This window comes from Saccostrea cucullata, unplaced genomic scaffold (genome assembly GCF_032062105.1).
Source record: "Saccostrea cucullata isolate Sc308-1 unplaced genomic scaffold, CSIRO_AGI_Scuc_v1 ctg3874, whole genome shotgun sequence".
Classification (NCBI taxonomy): domain Eukaryota; kingdom Metazoa; phylum Mollusca; class Bivalvia; order Ostreida; family Ostreidae; genus Saccostrea; species Saccostrea cuccullata.
Window position 1 is genome coordinate 16,080 of NW_026931980.1, and position 18,929 is coordinate 35,008.

General features: G+C 33.7%; 1 protein-coding gene across 1 annotated transcript; it reads right to left on the minus strand.

The window, feature by feature from the left end:
* Positions 1-1,195: 1,195 nt before the first annotated feature.
* On the minus strand, positions 1,196-15,566 carry LOC134234186 (uncharacterized). Its single transcript, XM_062716242.1, has 8 exons — positions 15,049-15,566; positions 14,764-14,827; positions 14,178-14,251; positions 6,514-6,702; positions 6,139-6,207; positions 4,211-4,367; positions 4,020-4,077; positions 1,196-1,619 (listed from the first exon to the last, which is right to left on the minus strand). The coding sequence occupies exons 1-8, from the start codon at positions 15,056-15,058 to the stop codon at positions 1,257-1,259; spliced, it is 984 nt and encodes a 327-aa protein (XP_062572226.1). The 5' UTR covers positions 15,059-15,566; the 3' UTR covers positions 1,196-1,256.
* Between the last annotated feature and the right edge of the window lie 3,363 nt (positions 15,567-18,929).

Consider the following 18,929-nt stretch of genomic DNA (forward strand, 5'->3'; position numbering starts at 1 on the left):
TTAGGGCGAAATATGCAAGGTATTTCATTCTCCAAGTGTAAGGAAAACGGAACAAAAAAAGATGCAAAAGTTCAACACCAGGCCGCATACAGTACTTTGAAACATCAATTTTGTTTCTTTAGAATGTTCTCATTCTTTTGTTGTTTTTTGGGGGAAAGTGCTGCTGGTATCGTATGGTTAACGTAAATTGATTTTTTTCGATCTTATGTACAAAATGTAAAAATCTTTGAAAGGTTTCATCCAAAAGTTTTGAATTGTGATAGGAGAAGAGGATTCTAGCACTTTTCATGTTACAAATAATATTTACATAGCTATTTTTACAAATACAAATGAATTAGCCACGGGGTAGTGTTGAACTTTTCACTTTTTCATTAAGGCAAAGTTTTCTATATATAGACGAGGAGTAGTGCTTCTTGTAGTATACGTCCAACTGAAGTCTTTAGAGTGCATTATCGCAAAAGTTCTACATGACTTTTCCGATTTATAATTAGTGTTACATATTACAAAAATAAAAGTGTAAATTCGCCGAATTCTGATCTGTCTTCTGTCTTAACATACCCGCGTAGATACATGTCACAGGTTCCAAAACAACTAAGAACTATAGGTCCACATTTAATTGTCACTGGGCAAAAATCTAGGCGCACTTGAAAAAGAGCATTCGATTGATATCCAACATAAAGTTTTACTATACTTTCATTATTTTGCTTCATTTTATTTCCATGAAAAAGGAAAGAATATATATATATATTCCCTGTGTTTTACTTTATTTTGCATAAAATAGCATACAATATGAGTAATCTTTTGAAAATAGTATCTTTGAAGAAATTTAAAAAAATAATAACCTACCTCCTTGTGCGATCTCGATATTTTTAATGCTTTATGTGAATATTTTAGTTCAAATAAATAAACTTTTCTAGAAAAAGGAAGGAGGACCTGGACATCATTCAAAAGTTGTCATGTTCACTATAGTTTTGATTTTCTGTTAGAAATAAAAAAATCCAACAATTTAGATCTCCTGATGAGACATCTGAAAAATGTCTTAAATATCGAAATTATAAAGAAAGCAAGCCTCTTTTACTGACAAAAATTATCGCAAGCTTACTAATAGATTATTTATAATTACTCAAGAAGGAACAAGTTTTCTGATTAAAAATTTTATTTGATATTATGAATAAATATAATACACTGTGGCAGGATGTCATATGCATACATAAAGTATCTTAATTACATTAATTGATTTATTGGATTGTTAAATATTAATTTGTTACATCTTTTTCTTCCGAACATTTCTTTTCAAGAACAAAATATTCACCCATTGGTTGCTTCTCATCTAAATTTGTTTTTCCATCATCACCTTCAGCTGATTGTTGTAGTATTTGGAATGTGTTATTTTCATTTTTATCATCGTTCTTAACACAAACCGTAACTTTTTCTTCGTCTACTGGTTGATAAGATTCATCAGTTTTAGCCTGACGAATTTCACGAATTTCTTTCATTGTTGAATATCGACCTGGTTTTGGGATCGTTTTCGGTTCCTCGTGTAAATGATCGTATACATTTTTGTCAGGAATGGCTTCATATACAGCCATCTCCGCCGGTTGAGATGAAGTTCGAGATGCCTACAATTTCGAAATGAAAACAAAAGTTTTGTTCAGAGTATAAAATGCACTCACAAAAATGTGTTATTATGTGAAAATGATGACACCTTTTAAAGCTAAACACGATTCTTAAAAGGAATGTGTCCGCTATTTTTGTTCGAATTCTCGCCATATCTGAAGACCTCTTTATGTAAGGCTTGCTGTAGATGCTGTTCCTTGTAATCAGTCGACACTGATTTGCAGCACTCGGTAGCCACAAAAGTAATTGATAATTTGTCTAATTGGAAAGTACAATGTAAGATACCAATGAATCCTACAACTATGGTTGTACAAGTCAGTGCAGTATTCAAACAAACATAGATACACGTAACTGCAATTTAATGTAAACTAGTGCTAATTGTAACGGGGACCGTTACAGATGTTCCCCAAACGCTCCCCAACTCCCTTTTATAGTCATATTCCCTGTAAGCGTAATTAAATAAGACAAAGTCTATGCATTTGAGACTTTAACAACGTTTACCCAAAAGTGTACTATGTTCATTCAAATTTTATCATTGCACACTTACACATGTTAATGCATGTGCGTAATGACCATATCATATTGTCTACACGATCTATATATTTTAATATGCTAAATATCAAAGTATTTAATCCAAAAGTATAAAAAAAAAAAACGCTCATTCAAGTGTTTTTTTTTTATTTTACCCATTTCACGTGCACGCACGTGCATACATGAGTATGGTGACCATACCTTCTTGTAGAAGTCCATTACATCTATCTATGTTCTAAATCTCACCCCATTTGGTTGAAAACCAAGGGAGTTATAGCTATTTAAAGTTTCAGCCAATCAGATTGCAGCGCACGTACACGCACATGTATGCATGTGCATGGTAGCCATACCTTCTTGTAGAAGTCCATTATATATATCTATGCTCCAAATCCCATCTTGTTTGGTTGAAAATCAAGGGAGTTATAGCTGTTTTAAGTTTCAGCCAATCAGATTGCAGCGCAAGTACACGCACGTGTATGCATGTGCATGGTGACCATACCCTCTTGTAGAAGTCCATTATATGTATCTATGTTCCAAAACCCATCCTGTTTGGTTGAAAACCAAGAGAGATATAGCTATTTGAAGTTTCAGCCAATCAGATTGCAGCGCACGTGCAAACACGTGTTTTCATGATAATTGCTATATATCATGTTGTAGGATATCGTAATGCATGGCTATGTTGAAAATTTCAAAGGATTTCGTCAAAAAACAAGAAAGATATTGAGACTTTAGTTTCAGCCAATCAGAGCAAAGCGCACGTGCATGCGCGTGAGATCTTGCTATTTTGACCATGTCATCTTGTCTATACTACTAATATATCCTTACATTATGAGTTTCAAAGCATTTCATCAAAAAATAGAAAAGTTAAGTCAATATACCTTATATTGGCCATTTAACGTGTTGCACGTGCTCGCTCTTGCAAGCACGTGCGCGCAAAATGACCTTCGTTCGGCAAATCTACATAACATCCCTAGTGACCCTAAAAAGGTTTTACCTAAGTCGGATGTGTAGTTTACAAGATCACTCAAAGACAAAATTTTCCCAGGAATAATAATAATAATAATAATAATAAGAAACAGAGTAAAAACAATATGTTCCCCAACTTCGTTTGGGGAACATAACAAAGGCAAGATAACCAGTACGAACACGGGTCACCATCCCGCTCCGATACCCATGGCAATAAAGCAGTCAGGTGTAAAGCATGCGATGAGTATACCCTGGTGTTGATGTTTTGTAGATAATGATATCGAAAATGGCGCATGTCTATTTACAAGTCGTGTTCGGCTTTAGTAAAATGTATATCAACTTAATTATTCGTAGTCATACAATAAACCTATAATACAGCATGACTCTTTTGATTCAAATGTAAACTAAATAAACCATTGGGGTCTTGTGTTTGCATTAAAGTTTATTCAGTTCGAATTTTGAGCTTAAATTTTGTTCGTTTTCTTCACATATTTCGTTTCAAAGTTTAAAATTGTCTTTTGAAAAACGTCAAGGAAAGTCCATTTTGTTTATTTCTTCACAACATTACAATACGGTAGATTGATATCGTAAATTTTTAAACCCGTCTCGTTAAACGGAAGAGAATGCTACTAAAATCCATTATTTTCTCAAATTTTCAAACAAATAAATTTACGCAAATATAATTACTATTCTAACCACAAAAAAACCAGGCTTGAATATCAGGTTGAAGTCCACGTCTCGTATTTCTTTGAAACATGCATCGTCCATCGCCTTCAAATCTTAATTATCTCTTCAATGCATTGATTTCAAACAACTTAAATATCCTTCAGTTATGTTATCTTTACCTTTTTGAAATTTTTTTCAAATGTACATTTCTTCCTAAGAGCAAATGGATTTTTACTTACATTTTCTCTTCTATGTCTTGTAGACGTCAATGATGAAACAGAACAACATCTCTCAATGCTTTATCAGGTAATGAAATAAAAAAATACTATTGAATCAAGAAATAACATATGAAAATTATCTTATTAAAACACAATTGTGTTAACAAAAAAGCTAAAATTGTGAAGGATTAAATAAATTAGAAAGTACTAACCACGATTTTTGACAGCCAATTGTCGCTTTGCTTTTCCTGGATTTAACTAAAGTAAAGATAACTATTGTGATTATGATAATAACGCCCTCAACGACCGCTGCAATGATCCCTAGATTTTCAGTAGTTTCTTTAGATGTGATGACCAATTTCTCAGTTTCTACAATAATCATATACATATTCAAGCAATGCTTCACATAAACACCAGGATTTTTATCACAAACAATAAACTATTACCAAACATTTAATAAAAGTGATGGAAACTAAGAGAACTGCTTTTCTGATCAAGAAAATAATTTTAAAGATTGAATTAGCAATTTTTGAAATAGTATTAGCAATTAAAGTCGTAGAAAGAAATTCTAAAAAAAAAAAAAAATTCTAAAAATTTCTTAACAGCATTGATTTATAAATAAAAAAATAAACTAGCATACGGTTACAGTATTAGTTATCCAGGTTCAATCAAGGGTGTACGGGGATTTACCCCGGGTTTTATTCCATACACCCTGAGGCCGTAGGCCGAAGGGTGTATGGAATACAACCCGGGCTAAATCCCCGTACACCCTTGATTGGACCTGGATAACGAATTTATTTCCTTTATATCCATAAAAATGCTTTGTAAACATCAAAGTGTGTCTCAATCTATCGATTAGATAACTACGTACTACAATCACGTTATTTGGTTTATATATACATTTGTGGTATCTCTCCATTATATAAACATACAGAGAGAAAATATCTTCAATTCTGTATGAAGTTTGTCAGAGGTCAGAGGTCAGTACGTGACCTAATCACACGGCGCAATAATATCTACCGGTAAAAAATTATAAAATGACCTGCTCCACTTGCTTTTCATGTATAAAAATGAATAAAATAAGCAAGTAAAATGATAATTATTTTATTTACAATACAAACTAGTATTTCATACAGTTTGTTGGCTATCGATTCAACCTGTGTACATAGAAAAAACTAGCGTTTGCTTACATTTTTTTCACTTTTGTCAGCTGCACAGTCTTTAACGTTCATCCTTATTTTTGGGGTAGACCTTTCGTTAAATTTTCTCGATAAACTATTATTTTATCTTTAAATTCTACTCACGATAAAAGTGTAAATCTGTTGGAAAATATCATTGCAATCATGCCATGATCAGCTGCCAAACACCTCGGCGTTTTCGTAGTTCAATGTAAAGCTGTCGCCAGTGTCCATGTTTATAAATGCTTTACGATAAGTATGTCTATAGTTACTGAAATCGTAGAATGTTTTGGATCAAATTGCAAATTAACTGGCTCGGACAAGTGTCTCAATCCATCGGATCCATCCATCCCTTTCCGGCGACCGAAATTCCTCCAACTTTTTATCATCAAACTTCGGACGTGTTTCTTGTGTCTTTTCAGCATCGATTATCAATTTTCACGAATAATAATATTCCCAAACAACAATCTGTTCACTATTACTGATCACAAGTAGCCATTCACAAAATATTCCCTTCGAAATAGATTCCTTAGCCTAATGAATTCGAAGCGAAACCGCCATGCAAGCCGATTTACCTTGCGCCATTTTTCAAAATCTACGACGGACGGTTAGTGCAATAATTTAAATTCGAAAATATTCAATTTTCTGTCTCAAATGTATATATAAGTAATAAATAACAAGTTTATAAACTTCAATGGGAATTGAAGTGGGTCGGTACGTGATCAAATCTTCTGAGAAGGCCTTCGGCCTTCACAGAATTTGATCACGTGACCGACCCACTTCAATTCCCATCGAAGTTTATAAACTTGTTATTCATTTCTTAATTATCATAGAGAATATATGCATTGTGACGTCACGTTTTATTTACACCCGGCTCAAGTCGGGTGCACGGATATTTACACCCGACTTTGTAACCAATCAAAGCTCGTGTTACAAGCTAGATAGGAAATAATAATATTTACCATTATCTTTCATCATCCCGGGTCTCTGTTTGTTGAGACATTGGTCAACAATACAACTTTTTATTGGTTCTGAAATTGTATTAAGTCATAATCAAACAAATTTTTGTATAAGAAATCGAAAATAACATTTTGAGTCATGTTTATTGAGCAGAGAGAAAAAGTTTCACCCTGTACTTTTAATTTTTTTTAATTCAAAATTTCACAGTTATGAGATTTAAAGTGACGAAATTGTATAGATTTACAAGGATTGTTGTCGAAAGGTAGAATTTTGAATAATTCAAGAAGGTTAACAATTTCTTAATATTAAAAAAACAATATTATTTGCATTATTTGAAAAAAAAATCCAGGCATACATATCGCTTTGAAGCTGGGTACCTATAGCTTTTTCGTTCATATTGCACTCGATTATTACATCGATCTTGTTGTAATTACACGTAGAATTCTTTTTATTGCGCAGATACAGGAAGGTGTTCCCAGCGTAATTTATTTGGAAAATAAAATAGTTATCTTCCTTTCCATCTGACCATTTACAATTTTTTTTCACATCCTGTTCAAAATCATCAACTGAAAAGAAAAAGATATAAGAATATAAGACTACCAAATATAAGAGCTACAGTTTTGCAGAAGGAAGAAATCGTATGAACAAAAAATTACTTTCTTTGAAAACAAATGTAACCTTCAGTGCTCAATGGTAATATATGCTCTACGTATGTAAAATTTTTAAGACAAAACAAGCTAATTCAGAGAATTCGTGTCCCCCGCTTGGGGAAAAAGTCGGATCCCCCTGACTGAATTTGTAGAATTATTAAATGTATACATGTATACTGAGGCAAATAAAATACATGTATGTCAATATGCGTATAAAGATTTGATTGCTTATTCTTTATTTGGAATATTTATCACACTGTAATGATGATTTTATAACCTCATATTTTTTTCTTTTCACATGCTGAATACTATCATTAAAAAAAAAAGAAGTTAAAAAAAAGGATCGGCCGAGCTTCGATCCCGGTACCTCTCCCATGCGAAGCGAGAGACATACCACTAGACCCCCGGCGGAGTCGCTTTAAAAGTAAGCAAGTATATGCAGAAGTGAAGTCACATACATGTATAAATTCATGTTTGGTATTGTCAAAATTTTACACAATCCATGGTGTTTGATTTATTTAGCCTTTATTAAACAGTTCTAATAGATGTAATGAGAACATAAAGTCCGCCGAGAACCTGTTTTATACGCAACAACTCTCCGCATGCCCCTGTGCTAAAAATAGCGGCATGTAATACTATAAATACATTATTAAACAAACGGCGGGGGCACTTTGAGAGGGGTGAGAAAGGTCCTAGGGAGTTTTGGTATAAAATTACATTGCATAAGCTCATAATCTTCTTAAAATATCGCCCGGAAATGATAGTGTTACACAAAGACAGAATGTATAAATTTACGACCTTGAACTTTGACCTTTTGACCTCAGAATCAATAGGGCTCTTCCTTAGCCAACAGGGAGTTGTTATGTAAAACTTTGCAATAGCTCAAATGGTTCTAGAGATATCGTGTGGAAACGAAAGTGTTATAACAGACAGAATTTGCTTATTGATGACCTTGACCTTTGACCTTTTGACCTCAAAATCAATAGGGGTCTTCTTTAGTCCATAGGGAGTTGCTATGCTAAATTTCATTGCGAAAGCTTAAGGGGTTCTTGAGATATCGTGTGGAAACGAAAGCGTTACAGACAGACAGAAAGACGGACGGACGGACAAACCCAAATTAATATCCCCCACTTTTCAAGCGGGGGACAATAAATTATTGACGAATACGTTGATGAAACAAGAATATCAGCCGTCTCATTACAAAGTCATCATTTCGTAAGGACTATCGTCGATACGATGCCTTGTCAGCAAACACAATCTAGTAATGAGTCAAATGCTGACTGTCTTATTTCATACTAAATGTTTTTCCATTATTTACACACTGAATTGACGATTGATTTTTTTGTTATATTTCGAACATGACAAGAAGCACAAGGCGTTTGTGGCCGTTCGGCAATGGGTGCTCAATGATCCATGACACCTGATCCCAATGTTAATGGGAGTTCCATGTTTGCCTTACTCCAATTTTGTATTCCCTAATGTAGATTTTCCAAAGGGTCTGGAAAAGTTTTGGAAATCCATGGAATTCCAATCATTTCCATACATAACTCGAAACGTGTGTCTGGAAGTTTTTGGAACATTTCGGAATTTGAAAGAAAAAATGGACTTAGACTTTTTTGGCTTGGAAAATAGTGGAATTCTTTGGAAAAAAATGGTAAAATGAGAAACTTAGCCATTTTCTGCGCTGGAAAACTATGGAAAATTACTTAGATTTTTTTTAAACTGTCGACTAATAGTACAATAACATCGGGATCGAAGTCGGGCTCGATGAACAATTAATTTTAACACGCCGAAATTCAAAAAATATCGATAATCGAAAGCTATGTTGATGTTGCACAGACGGAAAGTTGGAACGAGGGTGTCACGAACATGGGGATCATGATATAATCCGATGATTAGCTTGGGATGGAAGAAGATGAAGACATTTTAAAGACCGGTAGGTACAATAGACCCTTTCAAGGTTATTGGCCGCCATCTTGGATTGGGGGCATCACGCGACATCGTAGCTAACGTAAACAATGGCAGCTGATGCAGATGCACCGCATCAATTTTCGTCTAGCGATCGCTTCACAGTCATTGTCATTTAGAACTGAACGTATACGTATTGTAAGCAACATATTTTATTCTAAATAAGAGCATTTTCTTTAATAATTTGTGTTTATTTACCTTAAATGAACTGCAATATTACAACGTGCACCATGTACATTACTTTTCAGTTGATCCCCCTTTCCTCCATCACCCTGAAATTTCTTCAACAGACCTGGCAGCCAGATCTAGAGCTCAATTTTAAAATGTGGGTAAATCACATTCATATAAAGCACATGACATCACAAGGATCAAGCGCTAAAGAGAGTCAAGTATTCTCAATTGAAAACAATTTTACATACGTGTACAAATTTATTATTTATCATGATTATTACATGTATTTTTTACAAGCTGAAATAAAATTACAAGTTTTAATATCATGTCAATTTTTTTTTCTTTCCTTTTTAAATAGCTCTTATTGTAACAACTTTGAAAAAAAAAACTTGCATTTGATTTTTCCGAGTATACATGCAAATATATGCAAAGAGATTCTATATATTAAAGTAAGTATTATAGGTATTTACATTGTATTTCAAATAATTGTAATATATAACATCAAATTAGTAAAATTAAAATATTCTTGGCAAATGTAAATCCTTGATATTTAGTTGAAGCTAATCAGTATTTTGGTGTAAATAAGTGTACTTTATCTTTCAACAAAAATATGTACATGGGCGGTAATTTAGATAAAGTTCATAAAAAAAAAACTTCCTAGCAAATTCAAAAGGACAGTATAAAATCCTTTCTCTTTCAGTTTCTTTCACAAAATAGACTGTTTGTGATTTCTCTACATTTAATCAAGATGAGATAAAATCCATGCGTCGATATCATGACTTTTGATTATTGTTATCCCATAAGAGTCCAACAGCTACATGTAGGGCTGTTGCAGTCTGGATTTGAATTGAGGATTCTTCAAAATCTGCAATGAGGAGATTATACACTTCACAGGAGTAGGACCATTATTCTTCAGAGTTTAGTATCTATGATTTTATCAGAAAGAAATCTGTTGAAACAGAAATAGCACAGAGACTATCATTTATGATAATTAAGTATAACTTTGTAAAATGATTATGCATTTTGAATCTACAGGTGGTTTCAAATCATTGCAAATAGCCTTTAATAATTGATTTATAAACAGTTAAAAAAACTACATTTCACACATTTCTCGACCTTTTTCTCAAGAAGAGTCATTTAATCATTCATACGACAACATAACTGCATTTCAAAGCAAAAGTTGCAAAAATGCAAAACAACTTGATCTCCTTTAAATTTGAAATATGAAGAGTTAAAACTTACTTGAGGCATATACTGTTTATATTGCCATGCAGTGTTGAAAGAGCACTCTTCTGAAAAAATAGATACATGTAGGTACATGTAATCATGTATAATTATAAAAATTTAACAATTTTCTAATGAAATATCTTTGGTAATTGATAAAATTCATATATTGTAGATATCCATTTCTTAAAACTAAGTATTTAAAAAATAACAATTTGCTTTGCAATAATGAGGAAGATCTTAGCATATTACATGTATAAGGAATTATTCATGCTTGTAATTTGGTGGTATTATGTCTCAATGCTACTATATTTATGTACTTTTTGATCCAATTTCATTGGCTGTTTATAACAGATGAAGCAAAAAGGGTTTTTTTTTATCCTGTGTCTTTAACTCTGACTCCGAATCAAGCCTCCAGGTGTTTCTGGGACATCCTCTCTTCTACAATAATATTAAATTGTGTAAAATTGCATAATTATTCTTCATAGGCATGCACCATGGACATTTTTTTCTGGTATAACTATACATGAATAAATATTAAAATCCTTTTGGTTTCCTTTTCTTTCTTTTTTTTTCTTTATTTATTTTATTTCTCCTTGTTTATAATTGACTAAACATGAATTTGAGGATAGTCATACCTTATTTTATGCATGTAAAATATTTGCTATATTTATGTACAGTGTATTTTAAAATATATGTAAATCTCATTCAATTTCAAAGTTTTGTGCAAATAACTAGCAATATTCTTAATCATAATAGAAGCATTCAAAATTGCAGTGATGAAAAAAATATTTTCATGAGGAAAAATACTTTTTTCAAGGTGTCTTTATATCTTCAATATTTCTTGGCCCCCTTGTACATCTATATACTTGCAAGAGTTTCTGTATAAACAATGTCAATACTGAACTGTGAATGACTAGTGACTAGGAAAGTACAGTAAAGGTGTAATGAATTAATGACACTTAATTTTATATATATAATATACAAAATATAGTTTATTTATATTAAATTAATTATATTAATTAAAAATAATTTTCCACCTTGAATATTGATGATTAAAACTCATCTTATACCGATGTATTCATTTTTTTTCGATATCTCACCCCCTTTGGCCGATTTCAAAGCTCTATAAAAAATTTAAATTTTGTCTCAGGCCTTCGGAAAAAAGTTACCTAGCATCCAAATCATCTCCACCTAAGACCACAAAAATTACAGTACTGAAATATGCCGCATATAGCCAGGGCAATGCAAAACATGACCGACCTCCAAAGTACAGGAAGCGTTTCCTTCGGCCACGTGGTTCTGACAACCTTGAGTAAATTTGCAACTTACGTCATTAAAGTGTAAATAAAAGATAAAATACTTGTTTATGGTAAAAATATATTACCTTGGGGTCTCTTCTGCACACCTAGGTACACTTGTTACGACGCAGGTAAATTATACGCGGCGAATATATTCGCTGCATCGTCAGCTGCGGAGCTCGATTCGGCCATTGTTATTATGACGTCAGCCCCCAATGTTTGCCCCCAGTCCAAGATGGCGGCCAATAACCTTGATAGGGTCTATATTGTACAGTATTTTATGTGTCCTTGAATGAAGAAGGCTCCTGCTACTGATTAATCCGGGCATCAGACATAAAATGTGAAATCGTTAGGACAAGCACTATTTCTGTAGTAAATATTTAACAAATCTAAATATATAATTAAGATCGTGGATTTTAACCCGAATTTCCTTGTTTGGAATCGAACTGATGTAAAGAATTTTACCTGTTTCTTCCTTTGTTCAAGATTACGTTTACAGAGTATGATGTACATGTAATTAATTATATATAATATTTTGTAATGCATGTTCATTACCATTTTCAGCTCTTATCTTGCATGTTTTGATTGTTTTAATAGTTGCTGCATAAGCCATTACCTGAGATGATTTTCACAGCCCTGGCGTTTGATAAATGTATAGATGCTTAGCCAATCAGTCACTAGGCCCTAGGCTTGTGAATATGGTGAGAACCAGCTAAAATTATCATTCAAAACAAATGTAACAGGAAAGGAGAAAATGCATGGCTGGACCGGGAATCGAACCCGGGACCCCTGTATCTCTAGTCAGGTGCTCTACCTACTGAGCTATCCAGGCCGATATCCACGGCCTTAGCCATTACATTCCTCCCTTCTTAAATGGTCTTCGCCCTCGAAGACACAACCCAAGTTCTTATTGCCCCTGGCAGGACTTTCACCTCCAGGGGTGGTCAACTGCACCAAATCTGTAACAGGAAAGGAGAAAATGCATGGCTGGACCGGGAATCGAACCCGGGACCCCTGTATCTCTAGTCAGGTGCTCTACCTACTGAGCTATCCAGGCCGATATCCACGGCCCTAGCCATTACACAAATAACTTTTCACATTTTTAAATTTATCAGAATTAATCCAAATTTGAAAAAAAATTGCAAGATAGTGAATTCATAATATACAGTAAACTGATCTGCCAGGTAGAAAGAACCAATTGTTTTGTAGATCTTTAGTTTATTATTTGTCATATATTTATATGGATATCAATAATGATACATCTTAATGGTCATCTCCTCTTTCAGCAGTTGTGCAAGGAAAGTTTGAAGAGTCTGTTGGAATGATCAACATGGAACTTGCTGAGCCTTTGTACTAAAAGTGAATCCGTTCGTGACGCCAATTATCTGCCAACCCTCTATTACAAATTTCATGGGATATCTGTGAGGAAGTGATTCTAGCAACATGTCAGAAGTTTTGGATCTTCCACAATTGGGATCTTTGGCACGTACATTGGGGGAAGATAGCAACTGTTGATTTTATGGGATCTTTGTATCAATGTAGTTATGTGGTACATATATTTTTGCATTTACTACATGTGTTTATCACTCTAGTCACTAACTTTGTACAGTAAATTTACATGGGCCACTGGCAGTTTGTTGTAAATGTGTATCCTGTTGAGGTTTCAATGTAAGACCTCTCCCAATCTTTGGCCAATGTCATTTAATGAATCTTACCTCTTATGTGAAAAAAAATGCAGACTTTACTTTACTACATATATGTACCGGTATATCATAACTTGATTATCATTAATTTAACCAAGGCGACCCTCCAGTAATCATATTTTTCTTGGATATTTTTGTTGATAACCTTTGATGTAAAATACTTTGAAGTGTCAGTGAGAATACATGCATTTAAAAAGTGTGCTTAAATTGTACGTCTGAGAGGTATATGCTATTATATTTGTCTCAAAAAACATTGTAAAAGGAACAGTGATTTTTTTATTTTGCAAATATACATTTGATGTATGAAAAATTGTGATGTTATCAATTTTTTTTTGTAATATTTGATACTAATACAGTTTCTATTGTATTTTCCTTGAATTCCACGGATTTCCATGGAATTCCTTAAATTTACAAATAATCTGGAATTCCACGGATTTCCTCCGCAAATTTCTATTCTGGCATTGTTCCGCTCTTTTTCCAGGCTAGACTAAAATTCCATACCATTCCGGAAAAAGTTCCGTCCCAATACTCTCAAGAATTCCATGTAATTCTGCGGAACAATATATACGTGGAATTCCATGGAATTTGATATGGAATTCCACGGATGTTGCGGAAAATCTACGTTAGGGTTGTTTTGTGGACTTTTGAGCTTGAATACTGTTCGTTATCCCCATATATTTTATGTGTTCAGCATTACAAGCATTAAATAAAACCTACATAAGGTTAAGAAGTTTTTTGACGAGGAGAAAGTCCAGAGTTGTCATTTGACAGCTGACTTTTATTTTTAACATATTTTTAAGCACCTACGTAGGTAACGTAAAACCTTGTTATCCCGAACAAGACGGGACGAGGAACGACTCGTCGAATGATCTCCGATGACTGAAATATAAAGGGTAAAATACTAAGGAATATGTGTTTAGGACTTTCAAATTCTTCGGTATATCCAGGGTATTTGAGATACCGATGTTCAGCTTTATAAATTTTACGTACAACATAACTTTACAGCCTCATAAGATTTACATACGAGAGGAACTGTTGAAACACGTTGATCCATTAGCTAGTCTGCTATAAATTTCTGCGACACCTTGTATGGATTCTCTAAAATAGAAGACGTTTGGAGCTATTGTAAAAATAAAATTTTGGACATGTTACATGTAACCTCTTACAAAATGTTAACAGAAATGGTATAAAAAGTATGAAAAATGGCGAATTCTTCTACACTTCCTCTCAAAATTTTCAGTTGCTTAAATGTTTGAGATTAACTTCCCCCTAACTACAACAGACAAAACCTACATTCATAATGATTCAAGTGATACTTGACTATCATTTGTTTTTGTTTCATAATTGTGAAGTGTGCTACATGTATATTGGGTGCAGGAGTAAGTGATTGAAATATGTATTGATGATTCTGACGACTTTCTGGCACGTTAAATTATTTCATATATGAAATAATATTTCTTTGTCAATGAACCATCTGATGCCATGTAAATCAGTTAAAACTTTTTGTATGTCGATGGGAAAGTAAAATTTATATGAATCATCTTATCAAGTTTGTGAGTATATATGACTAACTCGTTCATAATACATTAATTTACTTTTTGTGTACTCACATTTCTTCCCCGTAGACATAAGTGTAAAGGATCGGCCACACGATGGTGAAGAATATCAAGAACACTATTAAGAAATCTCATTAAATGACATAAAGAATACTCAGATACAGGAAGAACCCATCAAGCAATGCATTTCAGTGTTATATTTCAATGATTAAGAAACAAAGAAGAAATACACTCGTATAAACCATTCAACTTTTAAAAATTGATTATCGTCATCTATGATGTGATAAACTATACTTAATAGAAATAAAATGTAACAATAAATAAAAGAAGGAAACTTACTGCAAGTCATTGTTAAGTTTAAAGCTTCCGGGCACTGAAACGCCTAATGTTCATCGCTGCAATGAACGGATGTGACGTCACTTTCTTCTTCCTTGCATCGTGTATTCATTTTTACAAGATCATTAAACATGAACTTTTTCACTGAATCATGATACCAATTGCGCCCGGTTATTAAGAGACCTATTTTTGTATTCATATGAATCAGAATTTGTTTAATATATAATATGTGTAAAGAAAAAAAACGTGCTGTGGCCTTCAACTCAACATTTGAATATACATGTATCCACGACTACTTAACAATGGTTCTTTCCATTCTTATATCGATACGATATATCTCAGTGAGCTTGAGATAAAAGATACCGCATTATCTGACGAATTTATTTCAAAGTTGGAAATTTTACTTGAAAAAGATTTTAATGGTTATCTATCAACTTCATTCTTTGATAAACTTGATGAATTTAACTGTTCAATCTTCAACTGCCCTTTCTTATGCGGATGGGCAATATACCCTCATCGCCTGCAGAATTTATATCTTTCAGTTGATTCGATACGCAAGAGCATGCTCTATGTATGAACAATTTCTAAAAAGAAGCAAATTATTGACAAACAACTTACAAGTTGATGAAGCAAGAAGATCAGCAGTCTCGTTTAAAATCGTCATATTGTAAGTTCTATGGTTGATACAATGACCTTGTCAGCAAATAAAATTCGTCATTTAACGAGGTCCGATCTACTTGATCTGCGCATAAGTTTTCACGCAACGTCATTTCAAACACGTCACAATACCCAGACTGCCGTCACAATTGAATAGAATGGTGTCACAATGAAAATGACGTCACATTACGCTAAAATGTTTCACAGATCTAAGATTACAGAAATCATAGCATGCTCGAAAATATCTTGTCACAAGTAATGGACATGTCAAATATGAAAGCCGTATCTCTTCTCAATATAAGGAACAAGGTGTGTTTGTGAAACAATAATGACCCCGTATGACAACATAACGAAGATTTTTAAAATGCATATGAAATATATTTAATATCACCCAAAGTAGAGTTCTCAGACAAGATAATACGATTGTGAAATACAAAACCCCTAGCACCACCTTTTCAAAAGTTATGACCAAGGATAAATTTTTGAAAGGTAGGTCAAACTCCAAGGTGAAAGGATCTGAATTGTTGATTCTTAAGAAAGGTCACAGGTAATGCATATGTGAAGGTTGAAATCCCTAATCGTTACCGCTTAATAGCTATGGCCAAGGTTAAAATTCTTGAAATGTAGGTCAATCTCCAAGGTAAAAGGGTCAAAGTTCTTGGTATCCAATTAAAGATCTTCTTACAAGGATTATATATGTGAAGTATAAAAGTCCAAAACCTTACCATTTAAAAGTTATGGTTCAGGGTTGTAAACATTTGAAAATTTTACCATGGAGGAAGCTGCGCGAAGGCGAAATGTGGCCAAAAACACTAATGCATCTTAGAATTCCTAATATTCATTGATCAATGATTGATTTTACAATTTTTATACTTGCCCACTGCAACACAAAACAATGAAATAACTAACACTTTTAAAGTTAAATAAAAATAATAGCTAAAGTGAAAAGGATTTATCCTATATCTAACTTCACAAATGTACCAAAATTTGCCCCAAACTGTAGTAACCTTTTGAAGGAATTTAAAGAAAAAATGTCGATACAGGTAGCCAGATACCATGGTATTAGATTAACTAGGGCTAATTGTAACGGGGACCGTTACAGATGTTCCCCAAACGCTCCCCAACTCCCTTTTGGTGCCATATTCGCTGCAAGCGCTATTAAATAAGGCACACTTTATGCAATAAATTTTAGCATTGCACGCGTGCTCATCTGAATGCATGTGCGTAATGACCATATTGTTTTGTCTACACTATTTATATATTTTAATATACTTAATATCAATTCAATTAATCCAGAAGTATTAAGAAATACACTCATTTAAGCGTATTTTTAATTTTATTCATTTCACGTGCACGCACGTGCATGAGGACTATACATTCCTGTAGGAGTCTATTATGTCTGTCTATGTTCTAAATCCCATCCTGTTTGGTTGAAAAACAAGGGAGTTATAGCCATTTACATTTTTAGCCAATAAGATTGCAGCGCACGTGCATGCGCGTGTTTTCACGATAATTGTTATACATAATATTGTAGTACATCCTAAAGTATATATATATATTAGATTTCATAGCATTTCGTCAAAAAACAGAAAAAATATTGAGATTTTTGTTTCAGCTAATCCGAACGAAGCGCACGTGCACGCACGTGCCTGTATGTGCATGATGACCATACCTTCTTGTAGGAGTCCATTATATGTGTTTATGTTCTAAATCCCATCCTCTTTGGTTGAAAACCAAGGGAGTTACAGCCATTTAAAGTTTAAGCCAATCAGATTGCAGAGCACGTGCATGCGCGTGTTTTCAAGACAATTGTTTTATATCACATTGTAGAACATCCTAAAGTATGCCTATATTTTAAATTTCATATCATTTCGTCAAAAAACAGAAAAGATATTGAGATTTTTGTGTCAGCCAATCAGAGCGAAGCTCACGTGCATGCGCGTGAGTTCGTGCTAATTTGACAGTGTCATATTATCTACACTATTAATATATCTTTATAGAATGAGTTTCAAATCATTTCATTAAAAAATGTAAAAGTTATAGCTATATTAAGTATATCGGTCATTTCACTCATATCACGCGCACGCACGTGCATGCGTATGCGCGCAAAATGACCTTCGTTCCGCACACCTACACTACACACCTATTAACCCTAAAAAGGTTTTAGCTTAGTTGGGTGAACAGTTTCTGAGAACACTCGCGGACAAAAAAGTACCGGAGAACAAAGAAGAAAAAAAAGAATAATAACTAGAGCAAAGCTCGTTGCAAAGCAACGAGTAGGTCTTCCGTCCTGTTTGACCGGAAGTGGCTTTCATTTTTAACAGAAATGTGAAATAACGTCCAAAAATGGCTTGATTCCACTAAATCCATGTTAATTATTGCAAAAATAAGCCATTTTCTTTTACTTCCGGTTTGACCGGAAGTGACGACGACTGACGTAAAATTGATTATAATGCTCCCAGAGACATATGTTACCAGAAAACTTGTCGAGAACGGCAAAAATACGCGTTTTCCGACTACTTCCGGTTTGACCGGAAGTGACGACGCCGGACGTATTTTGACGACTTCAATAGATTAAGCTTGAGATTTTAAACAATTTTGTTTCTTTGACGAATAACAAATTCTCAATACTTTTTGAGATATAAAGGAAAAACTTTCGGCCCCTCCAGGCCCCTGATTTAAGGGGCCAGCCCTTTTTTCGAGATGTCATTTGAAAGATCTTAAAATTCTACACTTTTTTTGTTCTACATGCTTTAACAAAATATTTCTAGGTAAAAAGTTATTGTTGAAAAAGTGCTTAAAATTTTGAAATTCTTGATAGGACTATTCTCGGGCCAAAGCGAGCGTCGGCGCTTCGTACTTCCGGTAGTTGTCATATACTTAGTGCACTTCTCCAAAGGTTGCTTTAGCATCACTGAAAATTTCAAGCTTCTGTGTAAAGTGCTTTTTGAGAAAACTGCCGGACAAAGTGACCCTCTAAAATTCACTAAATTGCAGGAAACTCCGAACCGGAAGTGACGTCATCAAAATAAAAAAATATATATCTAGATTTTTTGATGTTCTATCAAACCTGAAAGTTTCATGAAAATCGATCAAGCCGTTTTCGAGAAATCGCGCGTACAAAATCGGTAAGAAAAAAAAACAATAATAATAAAAATAGTGGAAAAGAAACCTATGAAAAACAATAAGGTCTTCCGCTGAAGACGGAAGACCTTAATAATAAGAAA

Bases quoted from the DNA above. Each gene is read 5' to 3' on its own strand.
- LOC134234186 (XM_062716242.1), bottom strand. The intron at 6,208-6,513 runs GTACCCAGCTTC...ATACAATTTCAG, and splicing joins TATGAACGAAAAAGCTATAG to AACCAATAAAAAGTTGTATT. The intron at 4,078-4,210 runs GTTAGTACTTTC...TACCTGATAAAG, and splicing joins ATTGGCTGTCAAAAATCGTG to CATTGAGAGATGTTGTTCTG.